This window comes from Misgurnus anguillicaudatus, chromosome 13 (genome assembly GCF_027580225.2).
Source record: "Misgurnus anguillicaudatus chromosome 13, ASM2758022v2, whole genome shotgun sequence".
NCBI lineage: Eukaryota > Metazoa > Chordata > Actinopteri > Cypriniformes > Cobitidae > Misgurnus > Misgurnus anguillicaudatus.
The window spans coordinates 14,486,893-14,504,884 of NC_073349.2; the positions used below are offsets into that span (position 1 = coordinate 14,486,893).

At 35.5% G+C, this 17,992-nt stretch overlaps 1 protein-coding gene and 2 long non-coding RNA genes across 4 annotated transcripts in view; 2 read left to right on the top strand and 1 right to left on the bottom strand.

Annotated features, from left to right (window-relative positions):
* Positions 1-661: 661 nt before the first annotated feature.
* The window catches only part of tafa1a (TAFA chemokine like family member 1a), a 59,616-nt gene continuing 42,285 nt past the window's right edge, over positions 662-17,992 (bottom strand). Inside the window, exons 3-6 of one of the 2 annotated variants that reach the window (XM_055189113.2) lie at positions 14,077-14,217; positions 7,953-8,077; positions 2,746-2,819; positions 662-1,342 (exon numbers count right to left, since the gene is read on the bottom strand). In XM_055189113.2, coding sequence (XP_055045088.1) covers positions 2,793-2,819; positions 7,953-8,077; positions 14,077-14,217 — 293 coding nt within the window. In that variant the 3' untranslated portion in view covers positions 662-1,342; positions 2,746-2,792. The remainder of the gene's footprint in view (positions 1,343-2,745; positions 2,820-7,952; positions 8,078-14,076; positions 14,218-17,992) is intronic. The other variant, XM_055189114.2, reaches the window with a different exon arrangement.
* LOC141369391 (uncharacterized) lies at positions 3,977-5,743 on the top strand. Its single transcript, XR_012373067.1, has 3 exons — positions 3,977-4,222; positions 5,062-5,152; positions 5,266-5,743. It is a non-coding gene; the product is annotated as an uncharacterized lncRNA (long non-coding RNA).
* Positions 5,843-7,007, top strand: LOC129413528 (uncharacterized). Its single transcript, XR_012373068.1, has 3 exons — positions 5,843-5,977; positions 6,126-6,214; positions 6,304-7,007. It is a non-coding gene; the product is annotated as an uncharacterized lncRNA (long non-coding RNA).

Below are 17,992 nucleotides of genomic sequence, written 5' to 3' on the forward strand. Positions count from 1 at the left end.
GCATGCTGACAACTCTTATGATCTGGGCTCCCTGCTTAAAATGCTGGAGCTACATATTCAGAGTGAGTATGTGTGCTCTGGCCCTCTGCTGCTTGAGTGGAGAGGACTTTTTCTGAATATAAACGACAGGAAAATGTCCCAGCGGGTGTCAGAATTTCCACTGAATGTCCTTCAGTGCTGTCTGTATGCTCCATAGATCCATCACCGGACCACTGTTTTCCCAGTTTAAACCAGTTGTTCAGGAGACCAGAACTACCAATATACATGATCTTAATAGGTCTTTATCAATTTAATGAACAATGGGAAATGAATTTGATTTAGGATATTTAAATGTCATGGTATTTTATATGTGCATGCACCAGCATATTTCAATCAGGCTTCATTAACTTCAGTAATAGATTCACAGTGTTTAAATGTAAATGTAAATGTTAAATATTACTATTACCAAAGCGATGGTCTATTAGTTTTTCATTAGACGTTCATTTTCATAACACTTCAGTTAAGCCCTGATTGCTCAATTTGTCAAAATATAACCAAAGCCATACACAATACAAAACAAATGGGAATATGTAAATAAGCCTCTTGAGTATTTTTTCATTCGTTGCTTTTCACACTGTTTGCAAACACAACAATCAAATGCAATTTTCACATAATGCTCACCTGTTTTGAATTCGTTTTATTTTTTTAAACATTTCTTTCACCTAATTTCACAGCTTTCCACACTGTAATCATGCCGAAGACTTATTTGGTTTTTTATTATTACATCATATCAATTCACTCTGAAGTCTCTCACTGAAACAAAGAGACATCTGTGGAAGAAGGACTGGACAGGATCAGTAATTCCACGTTCAGGCGACCATTAGCTTTTTTAATACAGCTGATGTGCCAAGTGTCCTTAGTTGATGAGTATCAATCAACCCCACTTAAAAATCATCCCGTTTACCATCCACATAAATGGAAAGTTGATATTATTACATACAGCAGGAGAAGTCATTTGTTCGGTCCCTTTTGGAGACCGGATAGCATCCAAGGATATTACAGTTGAAGATTATTTCAAGCTAAGTAAAGCTGGTTTGAGTGCACTCCACACAAATGGATACGAGTGTAATTATCCAAAACTCACAGGGCAAAACAAATATTTGACGGTTGTCAAACAAAAACAATATAATGAACCAGCAGTGTTCACCACGCCGAGAGGTTTTCTCAGAAAGTCTGTGTCCATGTTAGTCAGAATAAAAGACGGATGGACTTTTGAGCAGAGGACCTCTTCATATCATGTCATATGAGACTGTTGCTTTAGAGGTTGGATAACTTCATTCAGCAAGTCATCTTGAATGTTACCCTAAAAACAAAAGATGGATGATTCTTTAGAAAATGATTTTTATATACACTCACTTAAAGGATTATTAGGAACACCTGTTCAATTTCTCATTAATGCAATTATCTAATCAGCCAAACAACTGTGGGAGAAAATTATTTGTTGTTGCTAGAGGTCAAAGGAAAATGGGCAGACTGATTCAAGCTGATAGAAGAGCAACTTTGAAATAACCACTCGTTACAACCAAGGTATGCAGCAAAGCATTTGTGAAGCCACAACACGCACAACCTTGAGGCGGATGGGCTACAACAGCAGAAGAACCCACCGGGTACCACTCATCTCCACTACAAATAGGAAAAAGAGGCTACAATTTGCACGAGCTCACCAAAATTGGACAGTTGAAGACTGGAAAAATGTTGCCTGTTCTCATGAGTCTCCATTTCTGTTGAGACATTCAGATGGTTGAATCAGAATTTGGCGAAAACAGAATGAGAACATGGATCCATCATGCCTTGTTAACACTGTGCAGGCTGGTAGTGGGGGTTTAATGGTGTGGGGGATGTTTTTTTGTGCACACTTTAGGCCCCTTAGTGAAAATTGCGCATCGTTTAAATGCCGCAGCCTACCTGAGCATTGTTTTCGGATGTCCATCCCTTTATGACCACCATGTACCCATCCTCTAATGGCTACTTCCAGCAGGATAATGCACCATGTCACAAAGCTCGAATCATTTCAAATTGGTTTCTTGAACATGAGTTCACTGTACCAAAATGGCCCCCACAGATCTCAATCCAATAGAGCATCTTTGGAATGTGGTGGAATGGGAGCTTTGTGCCCTGGATGTGAATCCCACAAATCTTTATCAACTGCAAGATTCTATCCTATCAATATGGGCCAACATTTCTAAAGAATGCTTTCAGCACCTTGATGAATCAATGCCACGTAAAATTATTGCAGTTCTGAAGGCGAAAGTGGGTCAAACACAGTATTAGTATGGTGTTGCTAATAATCCTTTAGGTGAGTGTATTACTATTAACATATTATTAGCAACAGTGTATAGACGGTTTCATCGGACTCATGTGGCGCTTGTTTATGTTGTTACCGCTGAAACCGTTTATACACTAAAGTAAAAAGTGGATCAACTTAACAAATTACTTTAATTGGTAACATAATTTATTCAACTTAAATTTTTCACTTAAACATATAAGTTGAAAACCCTTAATTTTTTAGGTGTTGCCAATTGATGTAATTTTTTAAGTGAATACAACTTTTCACTTTTTACAGTGTATAATAAAGGAATAACTACTTTTCAGCTATTGTTCATGTTCGAACAGGGCTTACAGTTTTCAGAGTCAGAAAAGTCTCACTTTATGCCTTCACACGATCACACAATGTCAAACCAGGTGAGAAAAAATTAAATCACAAACCTTTGTTAAGTTCCTCCAACATGAGCTTTGCAGTGAACCTTTGTTTGCTACAAGGATGGGTATGGATGGGTATTCTGGCCAAAAATAAAGGAAGAAAAATCACATTTGTGTTTTAAAGTTTATTTTTTCTATTCGTCACTAATGAAACATTATAGTGTAGAAACATTCAAACCAGGCCTGTTGCAAAGACGGGCATTAGGGTTCAGTGCCCTCCCTAGTCATATAGTGATTTGGGCATACTCATTATTTAAGGGGCTCATTTATAAAATGCTGCATAGAAAACGTCCCAAATTACGGATCATTTCTCAAAAGCGTGCATGTGTGATTCATAAAACGTGGGTATGCCTTCACTCTTAAAATTGATGTGTTAAAAATTAACACAAAATATGTGTAAAAGGATTCTAACACATTTTTGTGTTGGAACTGACACATAATGTGTAAATATTATGCTTTACTGCTTACACAATGAATGTGTAAAACACGTTAACCAGTACAAAATAAAATGAAATGCATAATTATTGTAGTTTAATGACGATTTATATTTAAACGAATTAACACGAAAAAATGTGATATAAAACACTATATCCTGTCGTTTTCATAAAAAAAGTGATTTAGGCAGCGTGCACGGACACTGATTATCCTGTACTTTTGTTTGTTATAAAAACCAAATATCATATATAACACATTCCTTTATCAAGTATAAGATGTTTGTGCAACAGGAAATATACAAGCAAGTTCGGTCAAAAGCACAAATAAGTCTGCACTTCACCACAAAGTTAAATAAAAAATATAAAGTTTTACAATGCAACTTTGTCCTTAGTCAAAACGATTTGCCCAGGAACAGATAATATATTTATGAGACCAAAGATTGTCCATAAGACAGTACCGAAAATAAAATATATATAACACTGTTAACCACTACTAACACATAACACCCAGCGGCCAGCGGTGATTTTCAGAAGGACTTGCCGAGATCAAGCTGCGTTGGGCGGGGTACATGAGCGCTAAGTACCCGTTGGTTGTCTGGATCAGAAATCCGAAAAAGTCGGGGCAGATTTTTTAATAAACGCTCTCTTTATAAACCGACCGCAAATTTGAACTTTTTATACATACATTTTCGCCTAAAAAGCTTTTGAACATACACTTTGTGACACAATAAGAGTAATATTTCAAACATTATGCAGGCGTTCTCTTCCATTGGTGGCTAGTTCACACGAATCTGCTGATGACGTTTCACATGGACAGACAACTACGCATTATTGTATTTTTAATTGTATTTTTTGCGTGTGTTATTTTTATTTAATTATTATGAAAATCATGGTCATTATTATTGAGCCTTGGCTGGCAGTCTGTTTTGAATTTGTTTTATTGAAAAAACAAACACACAACGCTTATTGTGTTGCGCTTGCGCAGTGACTTTCTTTTCCAACCGCCTTTCCAGTCAAGAGGACGTGACGAATGTTCCTGTCTGCATCAGGTAAGAAATTAAATTAAAAATTACAGTTATAATATGATATCTATTTTTCATATAGTGTAAGAAACTTTCGTATTAATTGTGCAGGAGACTGTTAATTTAAACGTTATTATGGTAACGTTAAATGCTCGCTCGTTTTGCAAAGTTACGTTTGGAGATTCATGTTAACAGTCATTGTTGTTTAATGAAAGGCACATTGGACTACGTGTTAGTAATATGTGTGACACTTGCTTGCAGCACTGTAAAGTAAATCGTTAACACCGTGTCCTAAATAGACGTGACACGCGGTAACGGTTTTTTTTTCAGTTTATGTCCTTACGTTATAGGACGGGTCATTATAAATTATGCCTTTCGATTATCGCAACGCCTCGTCGCGTTTGGTTAAGCACATGGTGGAACAGTATGCACATCACTGTACCTAACGTACTGTACACCTGTGAGCGGCATGACGAGACAAAAGACGGTAAAACTCATTATTAATCGGTGATGCTGTACATTCTGGATGATGCACAGCCACATTTTATAATACTGTTTTTTATTTTCGTGTCGCGCCGCTCGCGTTCAATATAAAGTTAGACAAGACGCAATTAATTACTGGGTGAGTTGGGGTCTAAGGTTAAGAGTCGAACTTCACGAACCTTTCACTGCAGTAGGGCTAAATTGCTACGTGAATAATATTTTTGTATTTTTGTGCTACTTGCTGTAAAGTGTTTTTGCACTATTGAGTTATAAATACTGCCCAGTAATACTTAAAACTAAATAAAACTAAATAAAACTAAACTAAATAAAACTAGATGTAAATCACAATTCTTGTGTCAATGTTTGTTTTTAATCTTTTTCAGCTATCCATCTGAAAAAGAAAAGCTGGCACTCTCAAAGGAGATTGTGTTTTTGGATTATGGTCTCATTTGGTCAAAAAGAGGGACATGTACCGTAAGGATGCTTTTACATACTTCATTTATGTGTATGAAATTACTTACTTGACAATGTGTATAAAAACTGTACTTGACTCTAACTAAGTGCTATTTTTGCATTGATCATGATAGGAGCATTTTTTTTTTTTTTTTTTTTTTTTTTTTGATGGGCCATCACACAGTGGATTTATAAAAATGAGATTACAGAACATCAGACGGTAGCTTCAACAGAGTTGAAGTGGGAGGACATTATCAATTAAGAATGCCATTGACCAAACCTTCAGTCATCAAAGAAGATGGATACAGGTAATGACAAAATCACCAATTATTGGTGAAATCTTTAAGGAATATCCCCAATTTCTGGACATGCCAGTGTTTGTAATATACTTAAAGGCGGAGTGCACAATGTTTGAAAGCCAATGTTGATATTTGAAATCACTTAAACAAACACGCCCCTACCCCAATAGAATCCGGACCTTCTTTTAAAAGACCCGCCCCACACATAAGCAACCCGGCAAGGATGTCGGTTAGTAGACACGCTCCTTACTGCTGATTGGCTATAAATGTGTTTTGGTAGTCGGCCCGTCTCCTTTTCCAAAGCGTTTTTCAAACATTGTGCACTCTGCATTTAAATGGAGATAACTTTACACAAAGTGTTTCATAATTCCAATATTAATATTTCTTTTTAAATTCACTGAAGGGGGACATACAGTTTTCCAGACTTACCGATGGGAAAGAAGAAATGGGAATGTGACAATTATTGAGAAACTCAGGGAAAAAGCATCTTTAGAGAAGAAAATGGACATCAGACATTTATTGAAGAAAGCTGACAGTCAACATAATGGTATGATTTCCTATCTCTGTTCCAAATGTTTAATTTGGAAAATTATGTTTAAAATGTAACATTCAAAATACGATATAAAAGTAATCCTTTTTAAATAATTTTTTCTCATTTATATTTTGCATGTGACCTGCATGTTTACTAAACCCAGATGAGAGCTGTGTTATACAATGTTAAGGATACTCGTTCATCTTCTGCTGTGTGAATTCTGCTGTGTCAGTCCTGTGGGACTTGATGCCGGTAGGCTTTGTGACTCTAAACTTCATATAAAATAAGTCATTTTCATGCAACAACATTTTCTAATGATGTTCATTGTTTCATTTGTGTAGGCTGGTAGCAGTGTGACGTCTTTGCTTACTAAATGATCAAAGGGTGTCTGAAATCAGCTCAGCCACAGTTGGTTTCAAACGGTTCTTCAGGACATGGAGGCCACTACGTAACTGTTGCAATGAACGATTCTTTTGCCTTTCCACCTGATGTTGACAATCTGACCTGTGCGGTACTGAAAACCACTTGCACTGACATATCTTAAAATATATCAGTGTCCTTTGTTTTGCCTCAAAATGCACACCAGTAATGTTTTTTGTTGAAACCAGTTATATTTCCTAATTAAACTAAGGCCTAGTCCTGGATTAAGCTAATCCACTGTCCGGGAAACCGCCCCTAAATGTTTTGTGACAAAAATTTATTTGAATACACTTGTCAAGTTCATTTTAAGTATTTTTCTAAATGTAAGATAACATGTTAATGTTTCAGGACAAGTTAAAAAATTTTGATAATTTGCATGCTGGAAACGATTTCAGACATTGTTCTATTCAACATGTTTAGCACAGTTGCTTTAAAATTCAATGAATTATTTTATAAATAGTGTTTTAAAACGTATCAATGTAATGTATGTTTGAAGTTATTATACTTGCACTTACATTTATTTAAATTAGCATACATCTAGCAACATAGAGTACTAGCATATTTTCATGCAAGCATTAATTGTCAAATATTTGTTATTTTACAAATAAATAGTTTGTGAACAATATTCAATAGTTGTCTGCTTGATTTCATAATTTAAATTATGATTTTACAAATCATATGTTTTCTTTTCTCTTTAATATTAAAACTAAACAATTACTCGGTAACACACAGTTGTGTTAGATTAATAGAAAGTTACACATTAATGTGTTTACTGAAGCAACACATTTTTGTGTTGCATTTTATAACACACATTCTGTGTTAAATTTAACTCAACATGTGTTGTCCCTGCGCACACTCAGAACATGTGTAAAAAATAACACATGTTGTGTTGTTTTTAACACATTTGTTTTAAGAGTGTTACTTTCAGATGTGAAATCTATAAATCGCAAATGAGCTCTAAATTGTCCGCAGCTGAACAGTTGCAGATTTAAACAATGCCTAATTAATGTCATTGACATACAATAGAGCACCTGTCAATGTTTAAATCAATTGGACAAGCAAAAGTGCGTACGTCTGCTCAGACCCTGACATGGCGCTAATCACTTTTTTACGTTACAGACAGTTTTTATAAAATTGACTTTGCCGCAAATTTTTTTGTACGAACACTTTACAATCAAATCTGTGTGTACGCACACTTTATAAATGCGTTAATATGAGTAAAATAAATTCTACTTTGCAAGGCTGTGTGTTCGACCGGGTGCGTACATGTGAAAAAAACGGACTATACTCCGTGCTTAAGAGTGCATGCATCTATCATTGCACACTGTACTGCCAAAAGTCACACAGCAAAAAAAGATTTGTTGGTTCAACTTAAAAAGGTAAGTGTTTGTGCTACCTTGAACATTTGAGTTAATTCAACCTTTTTACTAAGTTAACTAATATTAAATTAACTCAAAATTTTAAGGCAGCTTTTTAAGTTGAACCAATAAATCTTTTTTTACAGGGTACAGTTGACCAACTTGACTAATGTGAAGAGCCACACGAGTTATACTCGTGTCCTTCATCTCACCCTGGTGGTTTTGATCTTGTTCCCGGAGTAGCACATCCAACCGGAGTTGTCTGGTAAAGTCTTGCACTCTTCTCCCTCCAGACACGGCTCCATCTCGCACCACCACTTCCCAATCACTATAGAGGCTGCCAGAAGAACATAATTAGGTTACACTTTCAACGACCAATACCGCAACTGGTTTTAAAATAGGGTAATCTTCCATTCTCCATCACCCACCGCTCCTTGGGCACCTAACAAATAATGGTTTACATGTCTAATGTTGCTGAATAGCCTCAGTGGATGTCTGCGGTCAGCGCTGTTCCAGAGAGTGACGCTTTTAAAGCATTACTCTGAAATGAAATCCCATGTCGATTTATTCACTTAAACCTGTTTTGTCTTAGGAACTCTTAGGGAAATCCATGATCTATGTTCTAGGCATCTAATGAAGATCGATCTACTGCCATTACAAACAGAAAGTTTTAAGCATGCACATGCTTCATTTCGATGGCACACTGTAAAAAAATGCAGCATGACATTTTGGAAGTCAAGTCAACCTACTATTGCAACAAGTTGTTAATTTGTTTTTAAGTTTTTCGTTAAGTTAAAGTAATAAAATATATATGATGATTTGACTAAAATGCTGCATTTTTTTTACAGTGCACGCATTGTGAGCTTTTTAAAAAGCGATAAATTTTTCCCACTTTGCTTAATTTAAAAGCAAGAAGGCGTGATGTGATAGGAAGTAGTTGGTCGAGAGTTTGAGATCATTTTATCTATGCCTCACTATGATAATGTAAGAATATGATATTGGATACATTAATGCATCCGTGACCGATCTAGTGAAGCCTTTGTTATCTATCAGCAGACACTAAATATTTAATGTTAGTTTCCAATATAATGTACAGCATGCGTATCACTTATACACTATTAATATTTAGGAAAAGCTTGAGTTTAAAAGCTGGTACTTGAGTGGAGATGAAGGAAGTTTCTGTTGACAAGCAGTTAACAAGAGACATTATCATAATCTAGGCCCTAAACCCCTGTATTGTGTTCGATTTTTGTGACGATTTTGATGGAGCGGGACCCTAATTGGATTTAATGCAATACCCTAAATATCACATTATGAAAAACAAGATGGAATTAGGTATGACCAGGACCATTTTAGTATCAGTATTTGTCGCACATTACAAACAGTTAATATTATAAAACTATGATTGTTAAAAATGCATTTAATTACAATTTTTAACGTGTTTTTTTGAACAAATGTTGAAGATAAACAGCTGTAACGTTTAACATTTACATTTTTTATTCAACATGTTTTTTTTAGCATGCCTATGTTTAAAACATCCTAAGAAAAACTATTTAATAAGCTTTTCTTTTCCTAAACAGGCTCAGATTTTGTTTTTGAGGCTCATTGAACAAATTCAAGAAATCACTGTTGACATGATGTTCACACAGCAAGCATGTGCTTTCTGACTTCTTGCATTTTTAACAAATGTTGCTTGTTTTGGTGTCATGTTTTGTAGGACACAACTGGCATCACCTGTATTTACCTTTGGATTTTCTGTGGGTCTGAATTCATCTGCTTTACATAATATTTAATATACATTGAAAATAGAAATTATAGCTGGCTTTTACTTTTCTGTGTCTGAGGAAGTCGTTATCAGTATTGAAAATAGTGAGAAAAAGCTCACTTTTCCCTTTTCAGGGTAGTAAAACACCAACATATAGACAATAAATGTATGTAATTTGTGTTGCCTTGGAACAAAAAAATATGGGTCAAATTGACCTGCGAACAACAAAATCGTTAAAAAAATCAGTATTTGTGTTAAAAAAACACTTCAAAACACATCAGTGTATCCTAACTTTGCATGCATGTTCATGTCCCTCAATGAGAAAGAGTGACAAATTGTCTGGAAGAAAAAGATAACTTAAGTATATATTTTGTAAATAAAAATGATAGCTTACTCCAATCTGTGTCTATAAAAGTCCTGAAAAGTACTGAAAATAATGAGTAGAAGCATTTTTACCCCATTTCAGAATAGTAAAACACTAATATAGTAACAAACACTGAAAAATATATTTAATGTGGGTCAGGGGTGCGTTTCCGAAACAATGACGTAACTCGTTGCTGAACAACCATAGTATGATGCATTGTTGGAGAAACGAACTACCTTGGCATGAAAGCTGAAAGCATAGTAAGCATAGTAACTTTGTCGCACATTCGTCTTTGAACCATGTTGGTTTAACACCATAGTTGATGATGTCACGTGGTAGGTGAAGTACGAATTAATCTGTGCAAATCGATTTAATGTCAGATTATTGTTGTAAATAACTTATATGCACCGGAAGACTGATTTTGTTATCGTGATTTAGTTATCTGTTGTTTATTTTCAAGATATTTAATTCACGCGCAAGTTCCCTCTTATGTCACTCCTCCCAGGGATTCCCCAGGGTCTTACATGCACAGTTTTTAAATGCAGTGCTTTCATTTTGTTTACAAATTTAAAGACGTAAAATAAAATTCTAATATATTTAGAATGATGGATATAGACTGTACTACATGTTTGTTGCTTATTTTGTTCACAAGGAACGATGCTTCTAACGACAGGTGAAGAGCTGTCGTTCCAACGGCACAAGTTAGCGATGCAGTTTGCGAATGTTCCTTTGAACGATGGTTTCGGGAAACACCAAATCGGTGAACAATGTTAGTAACGATGGAACTTACGATGTTCGTTGGCTAACGATGCTTTTGTAAAACGCACCCCTGTACAGTTGCTTTGGAACAAAAAAATGTGAGTCAAATTGACCCGCAAACATCAAAATCGTTACAATATTATTTGCGTACATTTCAAAACATATTAGCGTATCCAAACTTTGCTTGCATGTTTATGGCCATAAATGAGAAAAAGGTCACACATTTTAAGAATAAAATCACAGGTTAACTGGTTTTTACGAGAGCTTAAAAATCAAAATGGGTAAAACTGACCCAGAACATAATACAAGGGTTAAGCACAAGTCAGAGTCATATGGTTGTCTCCCTAAGAATCGTCTAAAAAGCATATTTATTTTGGTTAAAAAACTTAACTTTTTCTCTAAATTCATTCTGTACAGACTTACATGCAATAGTCACAACTCTTGCTGAGTTAAACATTACACTGTTTTGAATAAGCGAGGTCATGCATCAGTGACAAAACAACTTCAGGCAAGAGTTCCTGATGTCTCTTATTCTTCAAAATGTAAACAAGATGTCTCATACATTATATTTTAATGTCACGTAGTACCTTGGCAGAAAAGTAGAGATGTAACATTTAACCTGCTATGCCAAAATATGACTCTCGATATCCTTTTTTTGTTCTCATGTAGTTTTAATGAGCACCAGTAACTGAAGTAAGCATGTCAAATTAGTTTAACTTACAATCAGAGACAGATTTTCATTTCTAAGCATTTTTTATTTTGCTAAAATGTTACATTTACACATCTTTTTACTGCCACACAATCAAAATGAAGTAATATGCGATTTCCTTAAAAGATCTTCTTTATTTAACATCTCTCATATGTGGTTGCAATGGCATTTTTGCAAGCCGTTTCAAATATAGCGAAAAGCATTGTACACCTATTTAAGATTTTGGAAACACTAAATGAGCTACAACGGGTTTGTGTTTTTCTTTTCGCAGTTCGAGTTGTAAAATTGCACTTCTTTGCTTCAGTCAAAACAGGACTTTACATTTTATTACCAAATGTTGTGACCTCAGAATGGACAACACAGAATGTACTGTAGGCTAAATGCAATTTTACGCATAAAGTTATTGCATTTGCCAAAAAAACAGACTCCCAAATCGCTTTGCGATACCTAGATGAGGCACCTTTCGTAAACTGTATAGCAGAAAAAAATATCGAAATTCCCACCAAGCAAAAAAATTAAGTGAAAAAGTTATGTTTCTCTTCGATGCTGTTGTATTTAAGTTAACCTGGTCAAGACAAGGCCCTGTATGGCTTTTTGAAATTTGAGGGAACAATTGCATGCAATAACATATTTTGTTGACGTGAGAAAGCATCAGTGGTGTGATACATTAAAGGGCCCATATTATGCAAAATCCACTTTTACAAGGTGTTTGGACATAAATGTTTAAACACAACCACTGTACAATGATAAAAAATGCATACACATTAAGCCAAAGCAGTCTAATTAGACATGCTGTTCTCTTGTTAATGTGACATCACACTGATAAAGCCCTGCCCACAGCCACTGTCTGAATGTATCTTGTAAAAGTAGCATATATTGGTCCTTTAGGGCGCACTCACACTATCCAAACCAAACCGCGCTCGGGCGCGTTTGACCCCCAAAGCCTGGTTTGTTTGACAAGTGTGATCGCGCTGTTACGCGCCCGGGCGCGGATTGGTTAATCGCGCCACGGCCAGGTTGCAGAGGTGGGCCGGAGCACGGTTCACTTGGGCTCAGGCGCGGAAGGCTGTGGTGTGAGCGCATTCGCGCCTGAGCGCGATTCAAAAGGTGAAGACGTCAGCTGCGCAACCACTCACCTTCATCTGCCGCCGTAAAAACCTTTTGATGCGCGCAGCGGGGTTACGTGAATAGATCAACTAAGCAATATGATGACATGTGAGGAGTCTGTCTGTAATCGCGCACCAAACGACTCCGAATAAAAAACACAGACTTATCATTACGGTGGGTTCCAGTGTTGAGAGAGAGCTTTACTTCCTGCTTTTTCAAAACAATCGCATCTTAATGACGAAAGCGCGCCCGGACTCGGATCGATAAAAAGTACAGTGTGAGTGCGTGCACCTGGGGGAGTAGGGAGGGGTGACAATCGCGCTGGGGCATGGTTTGGTTTGGATAATGTGAGTGCGCCCTTATACAAATAAGCAGGTCAAAATGACTCGTAATGACCAGGTAAGGGGTGTAAAATCAGTTTTAACTGTTGTTTTCATGATAACACACCTCAAAATTTCACGATTGACCAATCAGGATTCAACAGAGTCATGTAATAATGTGGCATAACCCTGTTACATTATAAACTTTAATGTGCTTTCACAGTCTCAGAGTCTCTTAAGCATCATATTTTACACAAACATGATTTAAAGGGTGCTTTTATTGATGGCCAAAGTCATCACAAAAGACAAAAACCAAAAAGAACTGGGATGCATGTGAAGAATTTTTATGCTGACCTACATCAAAGAATGTTTTTGTCCTTATACCTTAATTATATTGAGGTAAATTTGTTCTTCTGAATGATGGTATGATTAAGATTGCGATCCTAACCAGTTTGAGATGGGGAAAAGGTGAAGCGCTCCTCTGTGAGACGCAGTCAAAGTTAATGATCCTTGATTATCTCGGGGTGCGTTGCGAGTGAGATATTCTCCCAGAAGTGTTAGTTTACAGCCACTCGTTTGTCATAAGGACAGAGCATTAATAATGAAAAGCCCCGAGGATGTGAGCTTTTCTAGGGCAGGGACACTGCAAGAGCGACCCTGAACAGAGCTTGTTCAAACACAACGGATCTTAAAGGAATAGTTTATCCACAAATGAAAGTCCTGTCACTGTTTTATCCCCCTTATGTTATTCCGACACAGGTGGATATTTCTTTGTACAATCTCTTTTGTACCTTTTAATACAATTTGATCCCAGTGAGCTTAGGGGGGCTTGATTCTTTTTTATATGTTTTGTTTGTTATATGGAGCACAATTGTGCATATGAGACAGCTCACGACATAAATCGATAGTTTATAATAACCAGGGACTGTGCAAAAAAGCGAAAGCGCTGTCTTCCAAATCCTCTGATGCTATATTAAAAGGGTTTGTGTGAAAAACAGGCCATGTTTTTAACATTTTGTTTAAACAGCCCCTGGGTGTGTTGTGTAGTAAAAAAATACACATATTTATTTTTGGGTAAACTATTCCTGTATAAAGATACTTCGCTTTTTCAGGCGTCTTTACACACAGCTGCGAGCACACGGCACCCTTACAGCTGCAGCACAGCTGCATTGAGATGCTGAAAAAGCATTTGTGCACCTGCCAAGAGCCATGTTTACATATCATACAACAAAACAGCTACACACACTTAAGATGTAGGTATACTTATTTTAAGATCTTTTCCACGATTAGGCCACAGTGTCACTTCACTTACCATCAACACAAGAGGGTCTATTCCTGGTGGTCCCTGCCACTTTCCCTGGTAAACAGGAGCACTTCACAGTCTGAGATCTCTCCTCAATCTTGTTTTTGTTACAGCACCTGTGCGCCGCAATCACCTCGCATGTCCCTCCTTCTGTCGAAAGAGAAATGCATCAGTAACCAAACGAAAACTCGCGTTCGCCACGCAAATCTACATTTACAATCATTACCTCGTGGATGTCATTCTTTATAGTTTTCTTATATTGCCACATAACTCATAATGTGTTTAATGCAGACAGTGTTAGAGGTGATAGAGTAGCAGAAGAGATTGTTGCTCGTTTATCTTTATTTACTTTACATCATTTATTTTCTGTATTGTTTATTTTGGTATACTGTAAGTGCAGAACATACTTATTGTAAATGTTAACAGTCATAAAGCTTTGTTAAGTCTGACTTCACTCTGAAAGAAGATAGGATAAATGGGAAGGTGAGAGGTCTGGATGGCGGCTATAATTTATCTAAGAGCACATTAATGGTGAGTGATCTGTAATGAACGGAAGTCTTATAAGAACAAAAGACTGTTGGTTCCTATACTGACAGAGCGAGTTTTCATTCAGACCTACAGTATTAGACAAGGGCACAAAGACAGAAAGAGAAATTTTCGGTTTATGATCAGATTGACCTTTTATTAAACACACAATGAGCACCAATTTACAGCTTTCTGTGAATTAAATATATTTTATGAAAGATATGCAGTAAGTGCTTGGGATGTCAGATGAAAATATGTACAGTATATATGATTTCGTGCAGAGACCGATGGCTATATAGCATTACTGTAGCGCAGGTGGAAAATCAGTGTGATACCAATGTAAAGTTTTAGATTTGTATCCCAGGGAATGCATACACTGATAAATCAATGTACAGTATAGCCCACTGTAAATTACTTTGGATACAAGTCTCTGGCCAATGCATAAATGTAAATAAAAATTAGCTCAGTTTACTAAAAAGTATAGTGCCTTATTTTTGCGTCCCTCTTTAAGCAAGTTTCACATGGAATTTTAATCAATTGCTTAAAAAATAAGCTTAAACTGCTTAAAATTCCATGTAAAACTTACTTAAAAAATTGCAATTGCTTATTAAAATTCCATGTAAAACTTACTTAAAAAGTGGATGCGAAAATGATGCACTATATATTATATTTTTTTGTAAATCCAGCGTATTATTTTTTTTTAGTGCACTTAAAAATATCTTTCATTGAATTTGTTATTTTTTTAAGGTAAATGGTTGCACGCAGTTAGACTATATAAATTTAGATATACATTATGTATTTAGTTGAACTTATTCAATTGTTTTTAGCTACCTTAGCACAATTAAATAAAGTACAGATGAGGTAAATTCAACAATGCTATTCATGTTAGTTCTAGAAATATAAAGTTATTATACTACAGCAACAGTACACATTAGCAAGCTAACCATAACTAACACTCAACTGAAATAGAAGCCGATTATGGCATAAACATTTTCAATGTAAATGCTTTCAAAAGCATTTACACGTATAAATAACTGATACATGTCAATGAGACTGTTTTCACCCCACTCGTATGCACCATGGTTAAAAACCCAGCACAGAAACACTTTCAAATACTAATTTAACAACATAATAAACATTAATAAGCCCTAATTAAAAATGCATAAAAAAACTTTATTTTAATAATTTACTCTCATTATTTAGTCGCATGAAAGCATGCAGGGAACTGGAAATCCCCAACCAGTTTATATTGCTTTAACACAAATTATTCATGTAGTCCCAACTTAAATTAGTCAAGTTTACATAGGTTGATTTAAAAATGTTTTTCATTAAAAAAAAAACAAAAGAAATTGTAATAGATTAAATAAGTAAATTTTAATTATATATTTTATAATTATTTAATTATTAAAAAATATACACCCGGACAAGTTAAATCTACTTAATAATTTGGAGAAAACCAGTTACCTTAAAAATAACCTAACGTGAAATAAAACAAGAGTAGCATTAAACTTTGTGGGATTAGACTAGTCCTAGACTAAAATAAATGTAAGAGCTGTCCAAACTGAAAACAACTTGCACTGACATATCTTAAAATACACCAGTGTCCTTTGTTTTGCCTCAAACTGCACACAAGTAATGTTTTTAGTAAGACATGTTTGTTAAAACTAGTTATATTTCCTAATTAAACTAAGGTCTAGTCCTGGCTTAAGCTAATTCCTGTCTGGGAAACCGCACCAAAATGTCTAGTAATTCCAACGTAATTCAGCAAGTTTAGTCAACTTGATTTAACTTAAAATAAATTTTAATATTAATTTCTCTGTCCATATCAAACATATCTTCAGTTTTTCTATTTTTTATTCATTTATATGTTGCAAATGGTATTATAACACAAAATTGATGACTATAAGTCAATCATTGAATAAACTTGATTCCTTAACAGAAACAAACACAAAACTGTGTTTTGACTTGCATTGTCAGTAGCCTACTGTGGAGAGAAAAACAATCAAATGTGCTGAACAGGGTTCATGTAAGTAAACTATAATTTCTACCAGAAGGATGACACTTCATAAATTAGATTAAATGTGTTAATAAAATCATGTGCCCTTATATTTCATTCTGTGGTAATTGTTTTATAATGGCTATGCTCAGTCATGCTTACTAGTGCCCTTTAGCTGTGAATATATATTTACAACACACACGGACACACAAATAACATATTGATTTCTTTATACCATTCTAGACACTGTAATTTAGTTAAAGGCACCATATGTAATTTTTAGAGGTAGAGTTTGCAAACAATAATGGCGACGACGTAGTTTGATGACGATTTAAAAGAGCGTGAAACAATGGGAATTGTAGTCATCACCTTCACTGATAATAGAAATCGATCCAATAGGACTCAGAAATCATGTTCATGGATGATGTATTAAAATAAAGCTTTATTACATTATAATGTAAGCCCCACGGTAGTTACAATGTAGCTTGAAACATAGTGGAGTGCTAAATGCTTATTACTAGTACTATTTCTGCATACGGCCCTGTGCAGTTTGACTGGGGTATAATATCACAGCATAACGAAAGCAACACAACAGTACTGCTTTTGAAACAAGAGAAACTTTAAATCTGGTAAAATCATTTGTAAGTCTTATATGTTATTAATTATGCATATTTGTATTAAAGGTGCAGTGTGTAATTTTTAGAAGGATCTCTTGACAGTAATGCAAAATAATATACAAAACTATATTATCAGGGGTGTATAAAGACCTTTTTCATAATGCACCATTATGTTTTTATTGCCTTAGAATGAGATGTTTTTATCTACATACACAGAAGGTCCCCTTACGTGGAAGTCGCCATTTTGTGCCGCCATGTTTCTACAGAAGCCCTTAATGGACAAACTTTTTTACTAAGTTGTCTCCAACGATGACATGTTTTTCGTGGCAGCTACCCTAGCTTCTCTATGCGTTTCAAAAGTGAGGGGTGAGCAGTGGACTGAGCTGTTGGTTGCAATTCACAACCTCACCACTAGATGCTGCTAAAATTTACACACTGCACCTTTAAGATAAGATATATAAGTATTAAACTATACCTATCAAGATAACGCTGAGTACTCAGATTAGCGCTGTGTTATTAGTTTCAGGCGATTGTTATGTAAGGAATAATTGATTATGGGCTGTTGAATTATTGAAATTAATGCACACCCAAGGTAGTAATGCGGCACAATGCTAAGCAGATGTGCATTATTTTCAAATAATTTAAAGGACCGAAGTCAATTATTCCGCTTGTATCAGGATTCCCACGGACATTGCTCTGGTGGTTATTTTTAAGACGTTCAATAGGTTACGTGTGCATTTATTGAAAAATACTGCATACCTGGAGAACATTTCTCAACCAATCAGAA